This window comes from Anabrus simplex, chromosome 8, assembly GCF_040414725.1.
Source record: "Anabrus simplex isolate iqAnaSimp1 chromosome 8, ASM4041472v1, whole genome shotgun sequence".
NCBI lineage: Eukaryota > Metazoa > Arthropoda > Insecta > Orthoptera > Tettigoniidae > Anabrus > Anabrus simplex.
Window position 1 is genome coordinate 94,905,506 of NC_090272.1, and position 24,763 is coordinate 94,930,268.

Below are 24,763 nucleotides of genomic sequence, written 5' to 3' on the forward strand. Positions count from 1 at the left end.
GAATACCAGAAATCGCAAAAGTGTTCACCACACTGGCCTCAATGCCAGGAATGCAATAACATTCCTTACACAACCAGTTTTGTATAGCATGGAGTTCTCGGTTTACTGACATAGCAATACAAAGCAGTTGGTTCACAGTGTCTAAATCTGCCACAACTATCTTGCTAATCGCTCTATTTACAGAGATATTTTTTTTAAAGTGCCCAACTTTTTTGTACACCACTCAAGATTGTGGCCTCAACCATGTGGGATTTGTTCAAGAACAATTATTGAAGCATACTTCCTTCCCGTCTTTCATCCAAGTAGGCACATAGCATTATATCTGATGTATCTATTCCCCCATGTGATTATTGTATGAGTAGATGATGGTAGGTTTGGTTACATTACGCAAATCACCACAATGGACACTGTTACAGTTTGAACCTCCAGCTTCACTGAGTGTTGATACTATACTAAAAGTCAACTCAAGAGCTAAGGAAAAGTATCCTTCTGCGAGTGAGCACGTCCCGTTCCCCCTTCCCGCCTCGGTTCTCCTCCGCCACAGCCGGCTTATTATTAACATCGTGCATCTGACAAATACTTCATTCTCAAATGGTGGGTAGCATCAAAAGAAAGTACTTCCTTTCGGATCGTACTTTGATTACGTACCATACCTATTTATTCCTTTACTGATCATGTAAAACAGATTACTGACGAATGCCGAGGTAAGAAGCAAGGTTTTTTATTTCATAATGCAATTTGTGAGGCACATGGGGACTTACAACGAAAAGTATGACGATATAAGTATACGATTCCGCTCGCATGCAACGGCTGTCAGTGGCAGTTTCTCGTAGTTCAACAAGCTAAAAACCCACCTGTAAGTAGGACTGCAAAATAGTGTTTCCAAGAAGGTTGTAAATATCATAGTCTCATCATTCGGAAGGTAAAAACGGAACTCATGATCTCCTCATGACAACATTTCTGCAGATAGGAGCAGTTACGAATATAAAGTACATAATATTATCATTATTATTATTATTATTTCAAGTATGCTAAGGATCCTATACCCATACCATGCTAAGGTCCTTCCTGTTTTACTTACTACAAGTGCATAGTTCGAACTGAGCTAACAGCCAAACGAACAAACGTTTTGTCACATAAATCTGGCATACAGCTCAGTTAAGTTTTGTTTAACCTTCGTTATCGCCTTTCTTGCTTGTTTACATAATTCAGACACTTTCTTAAAACTAAATTTTCAGCGACTTTATTGAGACATATCATCAGAAACCTTCACTTCACGACATACATAAAAAAGAACAGGACAGCATATACGATATGGTACCATAAGAAAACATACGAATTCTTTTAAATTCCGTGCAAGCCATGTAAATATTGTATGTAGAAACACTGCACAGTTTTCTTCACCACTTCTTCCACGGATTCTCATCTCGTATGCTACTGTAAACGTTCAGAACAATTTGTTTAGACTTCCTACTTAATTCCCCCCCACTTTTATTAGCTTTACAGTAATTCACTTGTGACTGAAGCGTCACAGCATCACCCAGATGATGCTCACAGCTGGCAGCCATTATGAATACTGAGCAGGCTATTGCAGCCAGTATTGCCAACAATTTTCTTGGATCCATCTTCAACATCGTAAAAATTATGTGAACTAAACAGTAATGAAATTAACTCGAACAAAGCTTAAAAGTACACAATGCAATAGGATATCAAGCTCATGTTAAATAATTATTTTGCTACATACACCACCGAGAACAATAACTATTCACAGCCATCTACGTATGAAATTTAAGAGCCGGTAGCGAACCCGAATAACATACAACTTGTGAAATATTTTCCACATTTTTACAGGGCAAAAATTTACTTGGTCGAGTCAGATCACCAGAATATCTGACCAAAACTGAGGGAAGTTCCTGACTGCAGCAACAAGCAACAAACATAGGAACTATTTACTGCTGCAGAAGCCTCTTCACTGACCAGAAGTCCGGCTAACATCAAAGGGACCGCTTAGGTCTTGACTTGACTCTCAGTATTGTAAAACACGGGAACACTGTGATTATTCCCTCTCTAAAAGCAGCTGAAAGAACTGGACCTTACCAGAAGTACTTTCTTTCCCCTACCTGGAACTTACTTCAGAAGACCTGACATAGAAATTTTCTATTGCAAAGAATGGTTCCTGTTACTCAAGTCTGTAGTTTGTATAGTTGCTCTGCCAAGGGTATGGACATAAAATAATTATCCATACAGACACACCTAATATCCCATTTTCAATTTCATAACATTATGGTAGCCCATGCTTCTGAACATCTGCCTGATCATTGCGAGTGTTCTTTGCACCACAGTATATAAAGAATGCTAAACGATAATTATAAAATGAATCGAATAACATCCAAAAGATTACACACCAGCAATGGTGGCATTTTAGGTAAATACTGCATAAGCTGGGTGTATCTTTTGTGCGTACAAACTCTCATCCACACTGAGTTACTGATGGGGAATATAATGTAGTCTAAATACACTATTAGCAGGGTCTATCAGGGTTTGAATTTTGCAACACAGATCATAGTTGGGTTCCCCAGGAGCCGGGTAATTTTTATTGCCAACTAGATGAAAATATTTGAGGATCAACAGCAAACCATTCCAGGGGAACATATCATGAAACCATGGCAATAGCTGCAAAGGGGTAGTAAACCAGTATAATGCAATTATGGGTTGTCTTATAAGACCCATTTTAGCAGGCAGGCGATAAATCCTTTCATTTCACTGAGAGTGACATTTCTCCAATGTCTAGTTCAACACGAAGGTGACAGGTTGGCATAGGTCTGGAGAAACTTATTTGCATATCTACTGGTTTTAGCTACAAATGATTGCAGAAGGCAGATGGTAAAAACCATGCAGAAATAAGGCAATGGTGCAGAATTTTTGTGGTGGCATGTGTTCTGATCCTTTAAGTTCATGAAAATCTAAGCCAGTATTAGGTGGATTATCAGTGTCACCTGTAACTTCTTTCCAATCAATTTGAACTATCAACAGTCTCAGAGGAAAGATCTGACCTTGTTCACAATCAGGTCTACTAGGAATTATTCCTACCTGCATTGTAGATACATTTGTCACATGGCCTTGCCTAGACAGTGGACTTACAGAAATATCACTCATCAGAAAAATCATCGCTGTCATCAGGCGATAAATCACTCTCTAAGGAATCGCTAAATGTTAAAACATTGCATAGTTTATTATCTTTCATATCCTTGTCTTTACACTATCAGAGGTAAATAAACTTATAAACAAGATAAAAAGCGACATGAAGCAGCAGACTGCAGGACTATCACGCACTAAACTTGCAATGCGTCGAAAGAAAGCTTTTATAAACTTCACTGATATCGATACTGCATGTTATTGATATTTACAGAGATTAAGGAAGCTGAGACTGCCATCAAGCAGAAGGGATTGAAGATACAGGCGGAAGAAAAACATGGCTGACGGGTCAGCCCCAGGCATTTTTAGCATGAGCTCACACTGGCCGATAAATCGGCCGCCTGGCACTGCAAGAGTTAAGGAAATGTCACCACATTCAACTGCTTTACAAACTCCTGTTATTGACGAAAAGAAATGTTCAAATTGTAACTGCTAAATGTATAAAAAAATAAATTTTTGTGGCATTTTATAAAACTAGACTGAAATTCGTTCCTAAGGTGTTCTGTTTCGTCTTGTCAAAAGGGACAACAGCAAAATGGCAAGTGACCATATACATAATGGTATTTTGTATGGACAACAGCAAGGTGGCCAGTGACCACATACAAATTGGTATTTTGTATGTTCAGGACGGATCAAGGAAGGTTACTCATATCTACACAAATAATCTTTCCCTACTTGTGATGGTGGGTTGAACATGATCCCTCTTCTTGACAAAGTGAGTCGATATCTCTTACCCTGAAAAGTCCAATTCAAATTTTCTAATACATATTCAAAATTAAAACAATCTTGTGGCTCCAACTTGAATCCTACTCCCGAACAACCTTCATAGATTTCTTCCTGATCAATATGGCCTTACTTTTGAAAAAGTTGATTTTCATATAGAAAGAGTCCTAAGATATTCCAAAACAAGTTTTCAGCAGTCTCACATTACAAAAAAGCACCGGAACAAGTCAACTCACAACTCTTCCAACTAAATCCCATCTTACCTTTCCATATCCATCAATAAATGATCCATGCTTATGAGTAATTAACGCTAGCCATGCCGAGCACTGCAAGTTATCAGCACCAATACCTTTCTATCATCAAAACAAAACTCAATACTCCAACTTCTGGAGATGACAGAAGAGACCAAAACAAAATGCTTTTCAGAAATGGGGGTGACTCGACAAAATAAAAAAAAACTGGACTGGAATCATGTAAGTTAATTACGACTCATTCTTCAAAGCCTAACCAATTTACATATACCATTTAACATGCCATGTTTTCAGAATGCAATGCCTGCAGTACGTTTTTGTTCATTTAAAACACAGCGAGTGAGTGTATGATGTTCCAATCATATCTAACAAGTTCATGGTTCATGTGATTGCAGCTGCATTCTCTCTACAGCAGTGGTGTTCAATTTTGCAGGCAGGCCAGATTTCTTAATGAACGACGGGACGACATTTCTGCTTTCACCTCCCCTTCCCCACTAACGCACAAATACCCTGACACATACAGTTGTTCCCATGGGCTCATGGAGTTGAGAGGATGGAAGTACATCCCAAAGCTGGATCCCAGGCCCCCCTCCTCCCCTTTCCAGTTTTCAACTCCGCCTTTCTTGGCCCTTCCGTTCTCTCACTGCGAAATACCAGCTTTCTAGAAGAGGATGTAGGGGTAATTCTTTCTTTTTTTTTTTGTTATTTGCTTTAAGTCGCACCGACACAGATAGGTCTTATGGCGACGATGAGGGAGGAAGGGGCTAGGAGTGGGAAGAAAGCGGCCATGGCCTTAAGGTACAGCCCTAGCATTTGGCTGGTGTGAAAATGGGAAACCACGGAAAACCATCTTCAGGGCTGCCGACAGTGGGGTTCGAACCCACTATCTCCCGAATACTGGATACTGGCCACACTTAAGCAACTTCACCTATTGAGCTCGGTGGGTATTTCTTTAAGTCAGGGTAATTAGATCGCAAAGTCATATTCCCTGCTTTCCCCTCTTCTTCAATCATCAGCCAATCAACTTCACGCATGGCTATTTCACAATATAAACAATAATCTGACACACAATATAAACCAAAGAAAAGTAAACAATACCGTGTAACTTTGGATAAACTTACCAGTTAGAGTGATGTACGAGCCTTCACTAGAAGTGCCCAGAGATAGATTTGACACAGCCAGTCTCAGAATGGAATGCAGTGTTCATCAGTGATGCAAGAACATATTATTGACTTTATCTTCATTTTTGAAAATATTTGTTCACAATCTTAGGTACCCACAAACTTGCACAATTAATTTTCTCACAAATTTTAAGAAAGGTGGAAATTTTTCATCATCATCATTATTATTATTATTATTATTATTATTATTTTGCAAGCCTGGCTTCCCAAGACTGCATTTGTTCCTGAAGATACCGATGCTCCTCATTAGCCAAGAAAACTACACTGGCGTATAGAGCATCCATGGGTGCAGTATTTGGAAGCGCACCGTCACCATGTCCATGCAAAGGATTAATAGTTGGGGTGACAGCCGATCCCTGACGGACGCCAACTCGGAAGGGGAAAGACAAGATTCCAACAGAACACACTGCTCAAAACCGCTGTTACGGTACAAGGGCTGTGTCTAACGGACCTACTCTTCAGGACACCGTTGAACCGAAGTGCCTGCCGGATCAGCTCCTGAGGACGTTGGTCGAATGCTTTCTCTAGGTATAAAAAGGCTGCATGGACTGGTTTTTTTTTCTTCCAGTGTTTGTCCAAGAACAGCCCGACAGCATGGATGGAATCTGTTGTTCCACTGCCCTTCACGAAGCCACAATGATTAGGCATAACCTTGATGATGCTGTAGAGATGGCTATCAAGAACATGTTCTAAGTTCTTTACCGTATAACACAGCAGATGAATGGGCCAATGGTGCACTCCTTGACGTCACACTTGCATTTCCAAATGAACAGTGGTTCTGATGGTCCAAACATGTGACAATACGTCTTCCCCCACAACCTTGTTAAATAGGAATGCCAGAATTTCTGGCACCACGTTGGCCAAGCATCTTCCAGGTGTAAGAGGGGATGTTGTTAGGGACATTGCCTTCTTGTTCTTCATCTTACTAATCAGTTGTTGAAATTTCTGCAGTTGAAATTGGCCAAACTAGTCTACAGACACTGCTGGCTCTTTGAACTGGTGGATGAGGGCCTCATTACTGATCTTAGAAAAGAGCTACTCGATCCGTTCAAGATTTCAGCCAAATCTCGGAATACTTTGTCATTGATGTTCATGACGTGGCCAAAGCCTTGGGTTGACGGATGGTGGGAATTGACAAGGCGAAAGACTGTTCGTTTTATACAGACTTCAGATTTACATATTGCTGGCGATCGTTAAAGGCACCTGTTTTTCACAAACTGGGATCTTTTTGCAACATTTTACTAATTTGGCTCAAAACGTAAAACTGTTTTACACAAAATAACTGACGAAATTATGTGGAATCACTCTTTGATCCAAAAGGAATAATGAAGGGAGATTTAGAAATGAGTGAAGTGTCTCATTTAATAAAGTAAATTCCCATCCTATGAGAACTTTCAACATCAGAATATATTCAACTGTAGGCCTACACAGTGTTTAAGTAAATATATTGATTTGATTGCCATTCTTTTTTTTCCACAAAATCAAAATATGGGCATGTTTAAAAGCTGCAGTGAAGGCTTTATGGATCCCAGTCAGTTGTTGACAGCATTTTCAATACATTGTAATATGTCTGACAGGAGAACAGCTATGACTCCAAGCAATATCGAACTCATGGGATCTATCTTTTCAAACTGATGTGTAAGTTTTATCCATACTTGTTAATGTGGCAGGATATTTTTTCTTTCCAGACATCCATACCTCGATATAATATGAATTTTCAGCAGAAGCATAACTCATATTTCTTGTAAGTTCCATATGTAAAAATAAAAGGTGGGCTGACTGTTTCTTGAAGGAGGTGCTGGCAACAAGAGTGCGAGTCTCTGCACAGTCAAGGATGAAGCACCCATAGTCGTTCCAGTTACCAAAGCCCTGTCCACCACGACAATTTGTTGATCCTACTTAGCCATTGAGGTTACCACCAATGAACATGGACTCACTCATGGCAAACATTCTTAGATCCACGTGGAAACTATCCCAGAATTTGTCTTTCGCTGATCAGCCGACTAGTGATGCGGGAAAACTTTGAATACACTGTCTCGTAGCCTCTCGCAGTCCCCGCAACACAATTCTGATTAGACATTAGGCCACAATATTTGATCTTGTAGTCCTCACCAATATCCTTTGCCTTTGCTCGAATCCACTAGGTCTCCTGTACACAGGTGATATCTATGCCCAACTCTTCAAGATTGCTGCAATTTCACAACTTCGGCCTATCAGCGTACCAATGTTGATGACAGCAAGTAGTAGTTAAATTTGTGGAGTAACACCTTTGGCCTGCGCAGGTAGTCCTCGCTAATACTTCATCATCTCTCTTGCACAGAGATTTGTGTGTTTAGTCATAATGATAACCTAAGGGTTTACTCTTTAAAAACTGAAATATTTTCTTTACATATCAGGTGTCACTTTCCAGGGGAAAAAAATTCCATTTTTCTTTAAAAACACAGCACACACTGTCCATAATTCTACATTTGGAAAGGCAAATTTTCACAAACAAAATATTAAAATACTTTCAAATATAAGTGGATTAAAAAAAAAAAAAAGTATTAGTTCTAGGTAAACCACAACCTCCCAACACTTTTCTGCGAGGAATTGGTTATTTCTTGTGGATATTGTCAGTTGGCTGCATCTAACACCCAGTGGAATGCAGCAAGATTTTCACTGTCCGAGCAACCACTGCAACTGGAATTCCAAGAAATGAAATGGGAAAGTAATTCTTATTGGATTTTAAAGTGGGAATATGCATTTTAGAACTTTCCTATAGCCCGGTAAAAATATGTGGAGATTTTTCTTATAGATGAATCACCTTTCTCTGAATATTAAAATAAATCCCTTGTTCATTCAGTTTTTCAGTCACTACAAAAAATTAAGCTGAAATCAAAACTTTGCCAGAGGGCCACATAAAACGATTTCTCCGGCCCATGGGTCGAATGTTGAGCATCCCTATTTTACAGCACATGCCTGAGGTCTTTGAATGTGTATGACCAGCAATAGCACGTCACTAAAGAGCGTGAAGTAAAACTTCTTTTATACCTTTGTTTCTTCAGTGGTCCCAAGAATATCCTATACGCGAAGCAATACATATTATCCTGCCATGCTATGCATAAATAAGAACGTCTCACATCCCCGGGAGACTTATAAAACCATCACAACGGAACATCATTGGATCCACACTGTTTAATTTTTGGCTAATAGCATTATAAGACGGTCGCTACCCATAGTAAGTTTGCCAAATAGTCATTTTACGCAACTGAGTTTTGTAGTATCACAATACACTGAACTTTGTGAAAGTGTCATTTTAAATTTTCATAGTCGGCCTAGAGGATTCTATTCATTTTAATGACAGGCATTTGTCACAATCAATTGAATTTGCCACTACATTAATTTATTTGTGTATTATACATCACAACTATTTTGTGGTTTGTGTCTATTATCTTCATTTTCATGAAAGGATGCTCCAGTAACTTGGGAAATTATATCCAGAAAATATTACTAAGACTGTACTTATGAGGTTAATAGGAACCCAGTTAGAGGAAGAACAATATGGTTGTAGACCGAATAGATCAACAATAGACTTGATATTTACAGTGTGAATGATAATGGAAAAACATCTAGAAAGGAACAAGGAAATCAATCATCTTCGTGTTTTTGGATTTGAAAGCTTATGATACAGTTAAGAGAAAACATATATGGGAATGCCTACAGAAAAGGAATGTACCAAAAATCATTAACAAGAAAAGCAGTGTACAAGTGGAGAGTGGTGATAAACATTTTATACAAAAAAAGTTATCAATCAAGCAAGCAAGTGCACTGTCACCATTGTTGTTTATTATATTGATGGATGAAATCATAAAACGTGTAAAACAGAGTACCAGTAGAGATGATGTGGTGATTTGGGGAAAATGAGAAAAAGAAGTACAAAGGAGACTGGATATTTGGAATGAATACTGAAGGAGTCTGGAATGGCAATTGGTAAAAAGAAAACTGTAGTCATGCACTGTGGAAAAGAGAAAAAGGGAAGCCAAGTGAACATAGACGGAGAACAGTTAGAGAATGTAGAACAGTTTACATATCTGGATAGCATTATTAATGGAAGTAATGAAATCAACCCTGAAATTAAAGTTAACAGACTAAGTGAAGGTACATTTTATCAAGTCACAGAGCTTTTATGAGATGACAAAGTACCCAAGAGAACGAAATTAACATTATATAAACAGCATTTCATACCAATTGTAACATATGGACTAGAAACGCTGGTAACTAATAAGAGACAAGATAGTAAGATCCAAGCAGTAGAAATTAAATTTTTAAGAACATCGGCTGAAAAGACAAGAAGACATACAATCCAAAACATTAAAATCAGAGAAGAGCTAAATACAGAACCGTTAGTACAGAACATACAGAAAACAAGACTGAGATGGTTTGGACATGTAAAAAGAGTGGGAAAGGAACAGGTAGCAAGAAGGGATTTGGAAAGAGAAGTTAAGAGACCAGTTGGGACACCGAGAAGAAGGTGGATGGATCAAATTTGGAAGGACAGAAAGGAGTGGCGGAGGCTTGTTAACCACACCCGGGCGACTGGAGTGGGACATTGATGATGGTGGTGATGATGATGTAAGCTTTAAATTTTTAGGCATACAACATCATATGATAATTTGTTTTGTTCTGGGTACTGGAATGTATGGATGTTTGATTTTCGATTGCTGATGAAGAGAATGGTCTCATTTGAAAAATGTACAAAAAAATGCAGATTAACTTTGTTTTTGTATGCGATGAATAGTGACAGGTCTGACCTAACTAAGAACCCATTTTGTTATTTAGTTCTCACAGTCAATACAAACCATATAGGACCAAAAATTGTTAAATTAATTCATTCTGAAAGCAGAAGTGTCAATATCGAGACTGCGCAAGATTAGCAAGAAAAGCTTTTGAAAGAACAGACATCTCGATTCGCTCCTAAGAATATTTTCAATGCAGACAAGACAGTCCTCCATTTTTAACTTAATGCCTGGTCGTACAATGGCATTCAAAGGGGACAATTGCCACAGCAGGAAACACAAACACGCAATATTTCTGTTGTGCGCTAACTGCAACAGAAGTGAAAAGCTTCCTCCACTGATAATTAGCAAATTTTCACAGCTGCATTGTTTGAAAATGCTGCTACACTCCCCACGAAATACACCACAAACAAGAAATCCTACATCACTACTAAAGTTTTTGAAAACTGGCTTTAAAGCTTGGACAACAAAATGGGAGTGAAAGGTGGTAAGATGATATTGTCCGTGGATCGATGCACAGCACATTCTCCTGTTACTTCTTATTTGAGAAATATGATTGTGAAATTTTTCCCAACGAATTTGCATGAGTGAGTTACAGCCGCTCGATCTCGAGTGATACGCAACTTCAAGTTTTATTATCACAAGATGCTGGTGCAGCACATAATCAGATGTGTAAATATCAAAAGCATGAAATGAAGAAACATATTACAGGTAAGATGTCTAGTACTTATTTCCTCTTTTTAAATTTTTATACATATTTATGAGAAATTTTGTCCCAGGAATTTGCAAAGTACCATGCATTAAAATACAAGATTGATTACACTATGCAACAAATTTTAAGGTCACAAAAACGTTTTTCGAAAATGTAGGCATTCTTTATGTATTTCGTCTTCCTGAATTCGAAAATGGTACTGAAAACGTTGTATCACCCACAGTTTTTGCACAAATTGCATAAATTTGTAATTAATGGTAATGCAATTTAATGGTATTATTACAATACTCTGATTGATATTTTGAACTTCATATCGGCTTTTAGTGTTTATTATACTAGACATGAAAACACCATATGAACTCAGAAACGGTACATCGCTTTCAACTGTTCAACACTTGCACCCCTAGTGGCACGTAGCGAACTATCACATGCAAATGACGCTGCCTTTGCCGTCACTGTGTTGTGTTTGGAAGGAAGTACGTGTTAGTCTTAGTGAAGAATGTCTACCCGAGGTTGTGTAAACTCTCCTAACAGTTTTTATTATATATGTGGTGAACTTGTGTTGACAAAGGACCGAAGAAACATTACTACTTTCGTGGAAAAGGTCTACCATGCCTATTTAAGAGTGAAACTCTGTGACATCGATAACCATGGGCTCCACAGGTCGTGTGTAGAAGATTTACAACGGTGGGTGGCAGGAAATAAGTCATTACAATTTTGCATCCCTATGGGCTGGCGAGAGCAACAGGATCATACCGACGACTGCTACTTCTGCTCTTGTAAGGTAACTGGTTTCAACAAGAAAAACAAGAAGACTATTGAGTATCCAAACAATATTCGCTCAGCTATTCGTCCTATTCCACATGGCCCAGATTTACCTATACCACAGCCTCCACAGACATTAGATATGGATGACAGTGATGACATGGATGCCGTGCAGGAGACGGATGATACTGACTTTGAAGTAGGCAGAGATGAGGCCCCTCTTCTGTTCACTCAGCCAGATCTAAATGATTTAGTCTGTGATCTGGGACTGTCAAAGAATAAAGCAGAGCTCCTAAGGTCAAGACTGCGTGAAAGACATTTCTTAACACTCAGAACGTCCGTTACATTTTATAGAAAAAGGGAGTTGATATCCACGCATATTTTTCTCAAAATGACGTATTAGTGTACTGCAGTGATGCAGAAGGTTTGATGGGTCAGTTCAACACTCCGAACCCACCCGGTGACTGGAGACTGTTCACTGATTCATCTAAAAGAAGCCTGAAGGCAGTTCTGCTGCACAATGGTAACATGCATGCCTCAATACCTGTCGGCCATTCTGTGCACCTGAAGGAAACATACAACATGAAGGTGCTTCTTACTACCATTCATTATGAGAATCACAATTGGATGGTGTGTGGCAATTTGAAAGTGTTGGGTATGCTTCTAGGACAACAGACCAGACATATCAAGTTTCCTTGTTTCATCTGTGAATGGGACAGTCGTGCTCGTGACAAACATGGGAGCAAAAGCAGTGGCCCCCAAGGTTGGAATTGGTTCTAGGGGACAAAAATATCAAGTGTGACCCTCTACTGGAAAGAGACAGAATATTCTTGCTATCTCTGCACTTCAAACTGGGCATAATGAAGCAGTTTGTCAAAGCATTACCTAGGTGTGGCAACTGTTTCAAATATCTATGTAACAAGTTCCCCAACCTGTCAGATGCTAAGCTAAAGGAGGGTGTGTTCAATGGTCCCAATATTCGGAAAGTAATGCTAAATGAAGATTTCCTTAATTCATTGAATGCCGTGGAGCGAGAGGCCTGGACTGCCTTTAAGTGTGTGGTTTAAAACTTCCTGGGAAACAATCGCAGCCCAGAGTATGTCGACATAGTGGAGAACATGCTGACAAAGTTGAATATGGTGGGATGCTCAATGAGTTTGAAGTTACATTTTTTACATTCTTACCTTGACTTTTTCCCTCCAAACCTGGATGCTGTAAGTGAGGAACAGGGTGAAAGGTTCCATCAGGATATACAGGACATGGACCGACGATACCAGGGAACTTGAGATGTTCGGATGATGGGCGACTACTGGTGGATGCTTCACCGTAAGCACAAAGAAATGCCCCATAAGAGGAAAAGCAGGAGCCATGCCACGACAACTAAGCAAGCACGGAATGAATTACGTTAGTGCACGTTTTTACCACATTCTCTGTATGCATCTGTTCACTGTGAGCATATTTCAATGTTCTTGGTTTAAACTTGTATTCTAGCTCAGCATGATTCGTGTGCCAGATATATACGTACTACTTCAATATGTAATATCATTCTTAACAAAATATACGTTCTGTGCCAAAACTGTGAGTGATACGATATTTTCAGTGTCATTTTTTAATTCAGGAGGCAGAAAGACATAAAGTACACCTACTTTTGTGAAAAAAAGTTTTTTCCCTGTTGCATAGTGTTATCAGACTTGTTATAATAACCTTTCCTTCAAACAAATTTTAAAAAGAATTATACTACATTTTCTTCTGGTAGGCAATGCATAACATCACAGCAACATGGCCATGTTTCAGAAATCAGAGTTCAAAACTGTTTTCGAAAAGCTGGATTTGAGGATTATGAAAATGTTGACGCTAACCTAGTCACTGCAGAAGCCATGACTCTCTGAGAGAGTCAAAGAGAGAGAACTGCATCTGAGCAAGGACTGTAACGACAACGGCACTGAAGAGCCGCAGCATACTTCATACTTAAACTATACTGTCAGTGCACTATGGACTATCACACATTTTGTGACATGCCATAACGTTTCCGGGGAAATGACGGCCGAATTGTACTGGTTTGATAATGTTAATGCCGTGACCGGGGCCAACAAAAAAAAACAAGCCAAGATATTGTACCACTGTATGTTGTGAGAAAAGGCTTTTTTTTCCCTTTCCTTCGCAATCTTTTGTATTTGCACATTTTCATATTGCCACATATCTCAATTTCATATTTACACCATTTCATTTCAGCGGGTTTCCATATTTATAGTTTTTTTTCTTTCCCATCAGTCCCCAGGAAAATGTATACATGAAATTTTACAGTATAATGAAGCAGGGCATACTTTTGAATGGATTTTATTAAAGATTACAATTGAATTAAATTGACATGTAATAGTTTTATTCTTAACTAGCTCAAAATGTACTACAACTATAGCTATTGCTCTAAAACCTATGGTTACATAATTTAAAACATCTGTTTCTGTCTCTTATCCTAGAAGTTTGAGAATTGGAATTGATACATCCTGTATATATCAAATGCATCTCTACAGAATGGCACTAAGAAATTAGAATATAATAAAAAGTACAGGAAGAAGCTTCAAATACTTACCGTGTTTCTTCGGGAGATCAACTGTAAACTTGTGTAAAACTTCGCGGGTATTACCTTGCAATGTACCAAAAAGGGCACCATTGCCATCCATTACAATAAAGCCAAACTTGTTATCGTCCGCAAGTAAAGCTGTCAAGGCCTCAGTATGGAACTAAAACAAAATTCAAACATACATTACTTAATTTATAAATACTAATATTACATTTCTGTCTAAATATCTTACTTATAAGAAAACTTACATTCTTAAATCATCTTAAAAATATAGCATATTATACATCAATTTTATATGGGTTTTTATTAAATTAAGGGATAAAAAGTTTTTCTAATCTTGTTAGTAGCTTTACGTCGCACCGACACAGATAGTTCTTGTGGCGATGATGGGATAGGAAAGGCCTAGGAGTCAGAAGCGGCCATGGCCTTAATTAAGATACAGCCCCAGCATTTGCCTGGTGTGAAAATGGAAAACCACAAAAAAACCATCTTCAGGGCTGCCGACAGTGGGATTCGAACCCACTATCTCCCTGATGATGCAAGCTCACAGCCATGCACCTCTAACCGCACAGCCAACTCGCCCAGTATTTTGTAATCTAAAATGTTTCCCAATTTTATGTATTATATCATAGAATCAAGCAATAACTGCCAAGAAAAATATTTGTAAATTAGGGAAGTGATTCAGATTGAAGAGAGATAAAAGATGCACCCACCGAGCTCAATATCTGCAGTCGCTTAAGTGCGACCAGGATCCAGTATTCAGGAGATAGTGTGTTTGAACGGCAGTGTCGGCAGCCCTGAAGAGGGTTTTCAGAGGTTTTCCATTTTCACACCAGGCAAATGCTGGGCTGTACCTTAAGGTCACGGGCGCTTCCTTCCCACTCCTAGCCCTTTCCTGTCCCATCGTCGCCATAAGACCCATCTGTGTTGATGTGACGTAAAGCAACTTGCAAAAAAATAAAAGAGCATCCAATTATGGTGATTTATTGATTTCAATTACACTAAGACCCAGCGTGTTGCATTTCTGGCTTCTAATTCTGAGTCACTATGATTGTGGAACTGGAGGGAACCAAACCCACAATCTACAAAAAATGCGCTCAATGCTCTCTCGATGGAGCTATAGTGGCCTAGGCTATTCTTGTTCTGGTGTGAGATGAATAGGAACAAAAACAAGCAGTGTATTTCGTATTATTAAGTACTGTTGAACTAGTGCATGAAACTTGCAAAACTCACGTTCATAAACAAAGCATTGGAATTTTAAAAAATTAAATTAAAAAAACAGCAATGCTTAGACATTAAATAGTTCTGACCATGGGTTCCTTTAATAGCAAGGTACTGAAAGCATCCTACCTCTGAAGTCTGAGCATAGACAAAACAGGGAAATCTCATTATCAAGGAAAATTTACACTCTTGATAGTTACACATGAGGAAGATTTAAAACATATGAGCTTCAGTTTGGCTGAAGCTTGCTGTGGGGTTGTTTCCTAAGCCAAGAAGTACACTATGGATTTGAATTGAATAAACTCTTTCATATATAGGGGAGAGTTTGTCTTCAAAAGAATGCCACCAGAATTTAAAATGGTACTAATATTTTAAAGCTGTTAATTTTATTAATGTACTAGAGAGAGGTAACCCACATGATAGCCAACCCCTATTGGGGAATCAGAGTGATTAGTGTCCTAATCAATTTATATGAATACTACGAAGCATTTTTTTTCCAAGTAGCATTTTTAAATACGGACGCTGCAGCGCTTTGGTCGCCGTTCAGAGCATGTGCGCTCAGTACATGCATCTGTAGGCTAGCCACAGAAGCCATTATCATTCACCCATATTTACATTTGTTTGTGCGTATTGAAAATGCCTCTGACAATTGTCATTGCAATTAACAGTCCTGGTGAGTGAGAAGTATGTGTAGTTTTCTAAATGCAAAAGACATGAAAGCTGTTTGCTATGTTTCCTGGCCATAATGTGAAGAGAAAATACCAGAAACTGTCACCGACACAACTCCCTGAAATACATTCAACTCATTAAAATTATGAAGTAAGAATGAACAAAATTGCATCGAAATACATGAAACTACCACATACAAAACAGAGAAATGCAGAAAACTACTATGTTAAGTAATTCCTCAATAACTACATTACCGCCTTCATTCCTTGACTTGCCGTTCTTAACAATTGCCACCAAAGCAGTGATAAATTTCTATGGAATTCACTCTTTGCACTTAAAACATACAGAAGAACGTGTTTATATCTCATACATTATTAACATACGAATCTGACACGAGGAAAAGCACAGAACCGCTAGAAAAAAAACGTGACCTACAACTCCAACGAAATTACACGCAGAAACAATGTTAATAGTGCGCAAACCACACAATAAGAAAGTCATCTTTTCGTCCCCGAATCCCCAGCCGTATAGCACACATGCTGCTGTAGCAGCAGGAAACACTATGCACGAAGCGGGCGGACGAAACACTTGTGAAATAAAGCATCAAATAAATACACTTGAAAATGAGGTTGGGTAAATTACACAAGCATATAAGAATTTATCCTTTATCCTGGGGGAAGCATATTGACCGTACTGGGGGTCATACTGATCAAAAATCGGAAGAATTAAAAATAAATTGGAAAATCAGAAGATGAGTTAAAGAACGGAAAGTTTCCAGGTAAATTGGAAGGGTTGGCAGGAAGGCGAGAAGTATAGTGGACGACCGTCTATCATTACTGAAGACTTGGTGCAAGAAGTTGATGCAAAGGCTCAAAAAAAAAAAAAAAAAAAAACAGACGCTTTACGATTTTGTCATTAACTTAAGAGTTGTCCGAAATTTCAAGGAATGTTCTTTATGAAATTGTGTCAGGATGCTTAGATTATCGGAAGTTGTGCTCACACTGGGTACCGAGGATGCTGACAGAAGTACAGAAAACCAAGTGCATAGGAAGTACTTTGAGTTCCCTTGAGCGATACAGTAATGAAGGTGATTCACTCTTTTGCCAAATCGTCAATTTTGATTATCCTCCGTATAGTCCTGACCTACTGCCTAGTGACTACGACTTGTTCCTGAACTTGAAAAGCATTTAGGAGGTCATCACCACGTCAATGACCTAAAACTGACTGCGCTGCAGTGGCTGACACATCAGACGGCAGATTTCTATGAGGAAGGAATACAGAAGTCTGTTCTACAATATAACAAGTGCCTTAATATGCTTGGAACTTATGTTGAGAAGTAGTTTAAGGTACCAGAGCTTACATGTAAAAAAAAAAAAAGTTAAAGTGCATTACTATATCAAAAGAGTACTTACTTAAAAATCATGCCTTGTATTTATTTTATCTGTTTGGGTGTAAGCAGGGTTAGAGTTGAAACTCAAAGTTAATTGTCAATCATCAGGTGGATTTTATAGGAAAAATAAAATCAATACAGGGTGTTTCAAGTCGTGTCTTAAGAACAGCTAACGAATGATTCAGCACAAAATCGCTACGGACTGGATGGTGGTTTTTAATTCTTAGAAGTTCAGCATCTACTTTGGAATTGTCTCTCTAGCGCCAGCCATGAGCCCAATGACTTCCCATTTTTCAATCTCAGACTTCTTTCAGAGATCCTCAGTCCATGCTTCAGATTTGGCCTTTTTCTTTACACACTAATCAAAGCTGCTATTCATTATCTTTGTATCTTATAGTGAGATCAACTACCATACCCGCACCTTTTGCCCAATTAATTACAATATCAGCTTGTCTTGTGGATCCATTTGTGGATAGACATCCCACTTCTTCACAGACCTCCAAGTGGTGATATTTACGGAGGCTTCCAGCAATCAATGTGCAAATTGTATTTAGCCAATTGTCATCAGCTCTCCCTTACGACAGAAGCCCAATACGTGACATAAGATTTCAAACCCATCGCATCTTCTGCAACTGGATGTATTAAGCCTCCATTCAGAAAGAGATCAAATTGGGGTGATATTACAGTTCATTTTAATTGCTTCTGTCCATTGTCCACATGACATACCTCTCTTGTTACTGATCCAAGCATTTAGTTTCTGCCAGTTGAAAAAGAATATTGTTCCACTACCAGGGGTAAAAAAATACCGGGCGCCCAGTTGTCATGGCGCCCAAGAATTTTTACCTGGCACCTCAATTTTCAAATTAGGTTTTGAAAATGTTTTTTTCTTTTTTTTTAATCCGGAGTTTCCTTACATGGACGTTCTCCCCACTTTATAAAGTAACAAGTCATATGGTGTTCAGTGTTTTCTGTAGCTCATACATATTCTAATATCTGCAATCAACATTTTCACTGCTTTTGATAGTCTTGAATTCTGTAACCAGCGCTTTTTAACTGGGAACATGACGTTTCAATTCTGCGCGAGAGTTGTCTGTGGTCATGAGAGACATCGTAACCCATCAAACAAGTAGCCTTTCATGTGGACATATCTTAAATTGAGTTTCATTACCGATTATCAGTTATTGGTACCTGAATACAAGGATCAGACCAGAGTGGTGGAGAAATGCAGAGAACTACTACATTAAGTAATTCCTCAATAACTACATTACCGCCTTCCTTCCTGTGACTAACCGTTCTTAAACTATTGCCACCAAAGCAGTGATAAATTTGCACGGAACTCATTCTTTGCATTTAAAACATGCAGAGGGATGTGTATCAATTCTTGTATTTTCACTGAACATTATTTACATTTTTAATTTCAGCATCTTAGTATTGAATGGTTTGCAGTTTAGAAATATGGTTTTCATTCCTGTGCAGTTATGGAAAATTGGCAACGTTGCATCAGACATCAAAGCCCACGAACTCTGAAGCCAATTAACGCTGATTTGTCGTAGTCTATTATGTGTTTTACCTTTGTGTTATGCTTGAGAAAAATGGCAAAATGAAACTTACAAAGCGAGTAAGAAGAAAACAGTGCACTCTTTCAGATTTCTTTGTAAGTAGCCCCATAAATGGAACAGAAAGTGATAGAGAAGTGAGTGAATCTGAAAAAACACTTGATGGAAGTGCAGATTGTAGTGTTCAGGACGACAATGACCAGTGTGAAATTTATGGTGTTCAAGACAACAGTAAGCTGAACATTAAAAATACGTTGAAATTTCAATTATCAAGCAAATGGAAATTTCAGCCACCGTGGCTTGAATTACTACTGTGGCTGTGTTAAGAAGAAGGAATTGTGTGAAGTGTGAACTGAGCAGTATGTTTCCTAGTATTGCCAACTAAGAGTCCAAAGTTGTAACTGGATTTTCAGGACCATTTAATCTGGAAATTAAAAAAACATGAAAAATTCTATCCTCACTCGAAGTGTCACAAGGCTGTAAGTTTCAAGAAAAATCCCGAATGTGCAGTTTTAGCTAAGTGCGTAATGAAAAGGGATACTAATATGTTACAGCAAATGCGTTGTTCATGGCATCTTATCATATCGCAAAAAATAACAGATCCTACACTCATTTTGAAGGTTTGGTTGCATTGTTAAACAAGTTGAATGTTACCGATTCTGAGAAGTATGTGAATGATAAACAATGCAGAGAATTTTTCATACACTGCCTCAGATCTTCATGATGATTTGATTATGTGGAGCGAAGGAAAGTTCATATGTCAGTATCTTACTTGATGGATCAACAGATAAATCTGACGAGGGGGAGTTGATACTTTACATTAGTTTTTTTAAAAGAAAAGGTGAAAGAGACAATGCTTTCTATTGTCATTCGAGGACGCAACAGGTGATGGCTATATGCATACCTGCCAACTTTATAAAACCAAAAATCAGGAGATTTTTAATATGAAAATCAGGAGATACAATTGGTCAAAACTTCTTATCTTGCACAATACATACATTATCCTAGCTAGCTCCAAGCATCATGTCATCAAGTCCACATTTAACACATATTTCCAGTCATTCAAGGTTATGAATTTCATAACTGGTTCTATATTGAATCAAGATTACCGTCAAACGGGGTGATTTCAGACGGTTTTGAGGTTATTTTCGTCTTGATTCACTAAGGGGATCTCAAATTGTATTGTTTATCATCCTAATAATCAGGAATATATCCAATTAAAGCAATACCCTACAAACGAAAAATATACGCCAACACGTTTTCCTGAGAAAACAAAAAGTAGTGTCCGAATTCACCCCGTACTTGGGGGTGATTTCGGACATAAATAGTCCTTTATTCAATTCCTCGTTCTTTTTTTGCTTTAGTTTTGTGATATTTGAAGTGTTCTGAGAGTGTCCAAAATATGACTAACTGGTTAAAATCATTGTAATGATAAATGTAATGTGTTACTGATCGATCTTTTTTTTTTCTGACAAGGTAAATGTAAAATGTCCAAAATATGACTAACTGGTTAAAATCATTGTAATGATAAATGTAATGTGTTACTGATCGATCTTTTTTTTTTTCTGACAAGGTAAATGTAAAGTTTTCTGGTCTAAATTGAAATATTAATAGTTATAAACTGTACAGAAATCCTATGAGAAATCTTAATTTTTCTTACAAACGATAGAAATCTCACGAGCAAAAAAAGGTCGATACAGTGAACATGTAGTTGCCACGACCAATAAATCTAAAATAAGTTTTCTTTGAAAATAAACATTCCTCTCTTCTCAACTTGGACTGGAAGTATTTTCGAAATTTGTTCTTTAGCTATTGTATCCTCAGCAGGGATGTTAGGGAACACAAACACTTTTCTGCTGTTTTTATATGGGCGCAAGATTTGACATCCACATCCCTTGAACGAATAATTCAGGCCAGGCCAAAATACTGCCTGTATGCTCTTTGTTCCTTAACTTGTATTTATAATCTGCAACAAGGAAAGCCTCCTCTTGCAACATCAGAACGTCATTACATTCATTCTGTGCTTCATCGCATTCATTTTCACTGCTGCTGTCAGCATCATCACTTGTTTCTGGACTGCTTTCATCTCGGCGGAAGTCACGGCCAAAAATCAACTTTCCAGGAAGAAAGTTCCATTTGCGGCAGCGGCGGGAAGTAGCAGGTTGTGTTGGGTTGGAGTCTGGCCGGAGGATGACGAGCTTCCTTGAGCATTTCCTTCTTCCTCATTTAGCATTGGTTGTCTTCCCATTTTTAGGATGTACATTCCGCACTTTATTTTGTAGGGTGGACCAAGGCATAGGCCTACCATAGAAATCAAATGCTTTCCTATAAGACAACTTGCCACTTTTAATATCACGTAGGCCTACAGCTTTTTTTATAATTTTGATTCGTAATACCCCTTGAAGCAGCTTCTTTCTGCCCCTCATAATTTCTAGGCAATGTCCGAAATCACCCAGACTGCTTTCAATTTTCAGTAAAATGTGCGTAAAACACCATTTTTCACTACATTACACCAAATTTCCACAGTATTCGTTTATAAACACTTCAGTCAGTTGAACTCACTAAAAACCATAGTTATAATGCATTCCTTCCGACCGCGACAATCAAAAGTATCCACTTAATGAGAATGCATAAAATTTCAACATTGCCAGTGCATACGGGAAATTTACCAAAGTATGAAGTCGATTCGTAATAAAATGCACAGAACGCGGGAAACATAACCTCAAGGTCAAACTAAAACACGCGCGGAAGTGCAAAGCATCGGCGGCTCGTTGTTATGCGACAAATCTACCATACTGTCCGAAACCACCTCTGTGTCCGAAATCGCCCCATTTGACGGTACATATAATTTTACAAAGTTTATTCCACCTACTCAATACAGTACAATAATTGCAATGTCTACAAATACAGTACAACATGTTATCAAGGAACTAGTTTCGACCCTATGTGGGTCATCTGCATAAATAAGATACACTTTTGATTTGCCAAAATCCTAAGACAAAATTACATTGTGGAATAAAAATTACAAGAGTGAACTGTGCATGAGGTGCGGTAATATACATATAAAATGGTGGAGTGGATGAAATGTTGATAGATAAAATTATGTTGTACTGATCAATAAAAAATAAAATTTCAGGTTTACATATGTTGCAATTAGACTGTAAAAATAGTATCGCAATGATTTTCTACACTGATGATTAAAACTGCACATTATAAGTATAAAATGCTGGTCTGAATACAAAGTCCAGATCCTTTTATTAAATTCTATATTTCAACTGCATCTTCACGTAGAAAAATGAAGTTTGTGTGTTAAACATTGGCGCAGAGTATGTCTGCCTTGCTTAAAGTCCAATATTTCTGATAAAGAAAATAAATGTAGGCAAAACCGTGCGACGGAGTTTTGTCTGTACATTGCTCAGAATTGAGAAAGGATGGTATTTCTGTATCGATCGTGTCCATAGTAGCAAGGAAATGCACTTTTTAGTATTCGTAATTTCTGTCTGTATGTACGAGGACGGTTTGAAAAGTTCTCGGAATCACCGCTAGATGTCAGTGCTAGAGCAACAAGGTTCCCGGGCAATAATCACACATCATTCGTGAGTGAACACGTGGCGCGTCAGCGCTCTAGCTGCAGGAGTGTGGTAGTGACGACTTTGTTGTTGTTCCCGCGTAGTGATTTGTGACAATGGGAAAAACTGAGATTCAAGCAGTGATTAAATACTTTGTAAAGAAAGGTGCAAGCAAAGGAAATTCACGCCGACTTTCAGAACACACTGGAGGACTCTGCTCCTTCATTTTCAACTGCTGCCAAGTGGACCAGCAAGTTTAAATTTGGTCGGGAGAGCATGGATGATGATCCGCGTAGTGGACGTCCAAAAAGTGTTACGACCCCAGAATTTATTGCAAAAGTGTATAAAATGGTCATGGAGGATCATCAACTGAAAGTGCGGGAGATTGCTGAAGCTGTAGGGATGTCTTCTGAATGGGTATATTATATTTTAACTGAAGAATTGTGTATGAAAAAATTATCCGCAAGATGGGTGCCGCGGCTCTTGACATTGGACAATAAACGCACCACATTGGAAATGTCCAAACAAAGTCTGGCCCATTTTCAGTGCAACCAACAAGATTTTTTGCGCCGGTTTGTGACTATAGATGAAACTTGAGTCCACTACTATACCCCAAAGACAAAACAGCAGTCAAATCAGTGGAAACATGCTGATTCACCACCGCCAAAGAAAGCAAAGGCAGTGCGTTCGGCCGGAAAGGTCACGGCCTCAGTTTTCTGGGATGCAAAAGGCATTCTGCTCATAGATTATCTTCCTACTGGCCAAACAATAGGGAACATGCATGATCCGGGGTTTTAATTAAAAATATGCTAATCTGATTCAAAATTTCATGCAGAATTCAAAAATGTGATCAGAATGTACAGATAATAACTCCAAACGTGATAAAAATCTACGAAAATGTCACGTCACGCAAGCACGCGATCTCATTGGTCTGACGTCATCGTACAGGTTGACTGAATTAGTAGACGAAGTAACACATAGTATGCTGTGAGAAGCAGGATACACCTCGCGTATTTCTATTTACGTTAGTGTCTTAGTATGGTTAAATTCGAGGTCTATACATTGGATAATAATCTGGGTGGTATATTTTAGACTTAAAATGAATCCTGCGCAGACAGTGAGGCAGAAAACTTATAAATGGTGTAAAGTTCCGATGTGCAATAGCACATCGCATACCATACCAAACAAATTGTTTATAAATGTTCCAAAGACGCTAAAACTAGGGAGAAATGGATTTTGGCGAGCCGGAGAAATGCTGGTGATATATCGGAAAAGTCTACAGTTTATTTTTTTTGAAGATTTTAACGTAAGATGAATTTGTTTGAATTTTCAAATCACTTTTCCATGTCAGCTGTTCTAGTGGTAAAACTTTAAATTTTAATGTATGATGCTTTATTTAAATGCTTCAGTTACATCTTGGAATATGAAAGTAAAAAACAGTGCATTAAATAATGCTGATTATTAAAGTATTCTCCAAACCTAACCTATGTTTTGGGTGATCCATGTCAAGATAATAAATCAAAGGGGTTATGAACCATTTTGACAGCTCTAATTCTACCAATATATCTTGGGATGGGACAGTTATGTATGTCTTTATTGAAGAGCTTAATTGGTAAAGAAATTTAGGCTATATCTAAATACTCTATAATGTAACAAAGAATAGGCGTGTACATCATGAAAGGAAACAACGTGAATTTAACAAATGTATAACTCTACACAAAACCAATGCTTGTCTGTTGGGGTCTTATAAGTTAACAATGCTCAATTATAATAATTATCATAATATTAATGAAATAAATAACATAATTGCACACAGGTGAAAATAGTGATGTAGGTGTTTAAAATATTATCCAACTTAGCCTAAGTTTTAGGTTATACAAGCCAAGTCAATAAACCGAAGGGTAAAAATACCGCGCGAGTTGGCCGTGCGGTTAGGAGCGCGCAGCTGTGAGCTCGCATCCGGGAGATAGTGGGTTTTGAACCCCACAGCCGGCAGCCCTGAAGATGGTTTTCCGTGGTTTCCCATTTTCACACCAGGCAAGTGCTGAGGCTGTACCTAAGGCCACGGCCGCTTTGTTCCCATTCCTAGGCCTTTCCTGTCACATCGTCGCCATAAGACCTATATGTGACGGTGTGACGTTAAAAAAAAAGTAAAAGTCACAGCACCCAAAGACA

General features: G+C 38.3%; 1 protein-coding gene across 2 annotated transcripts in view; it reads right to left on the reverse strand.

Moving 5' to 3' along the window:
* Window positions 1–24,763, reverse strand: part of eRF1 (eukaryotic release factor 1) — a 226,314-nt gene that overhangs the window by 155,955 nt on the left and 45,596 nt on the right. For both annotated transcript variants that reach the window (XM_067152373.2, XM_067152372.2), the window contains exon 4: window positions 14,193–14,343. In XM_067152373.2, the coding sequence (XP_067008474.1) occupies window positions 14,193–14,343 (151 nt within the window). The remainder of the gene's footprint in view (window positions 1–14,192; window positions 14,344–24,763) is intronic.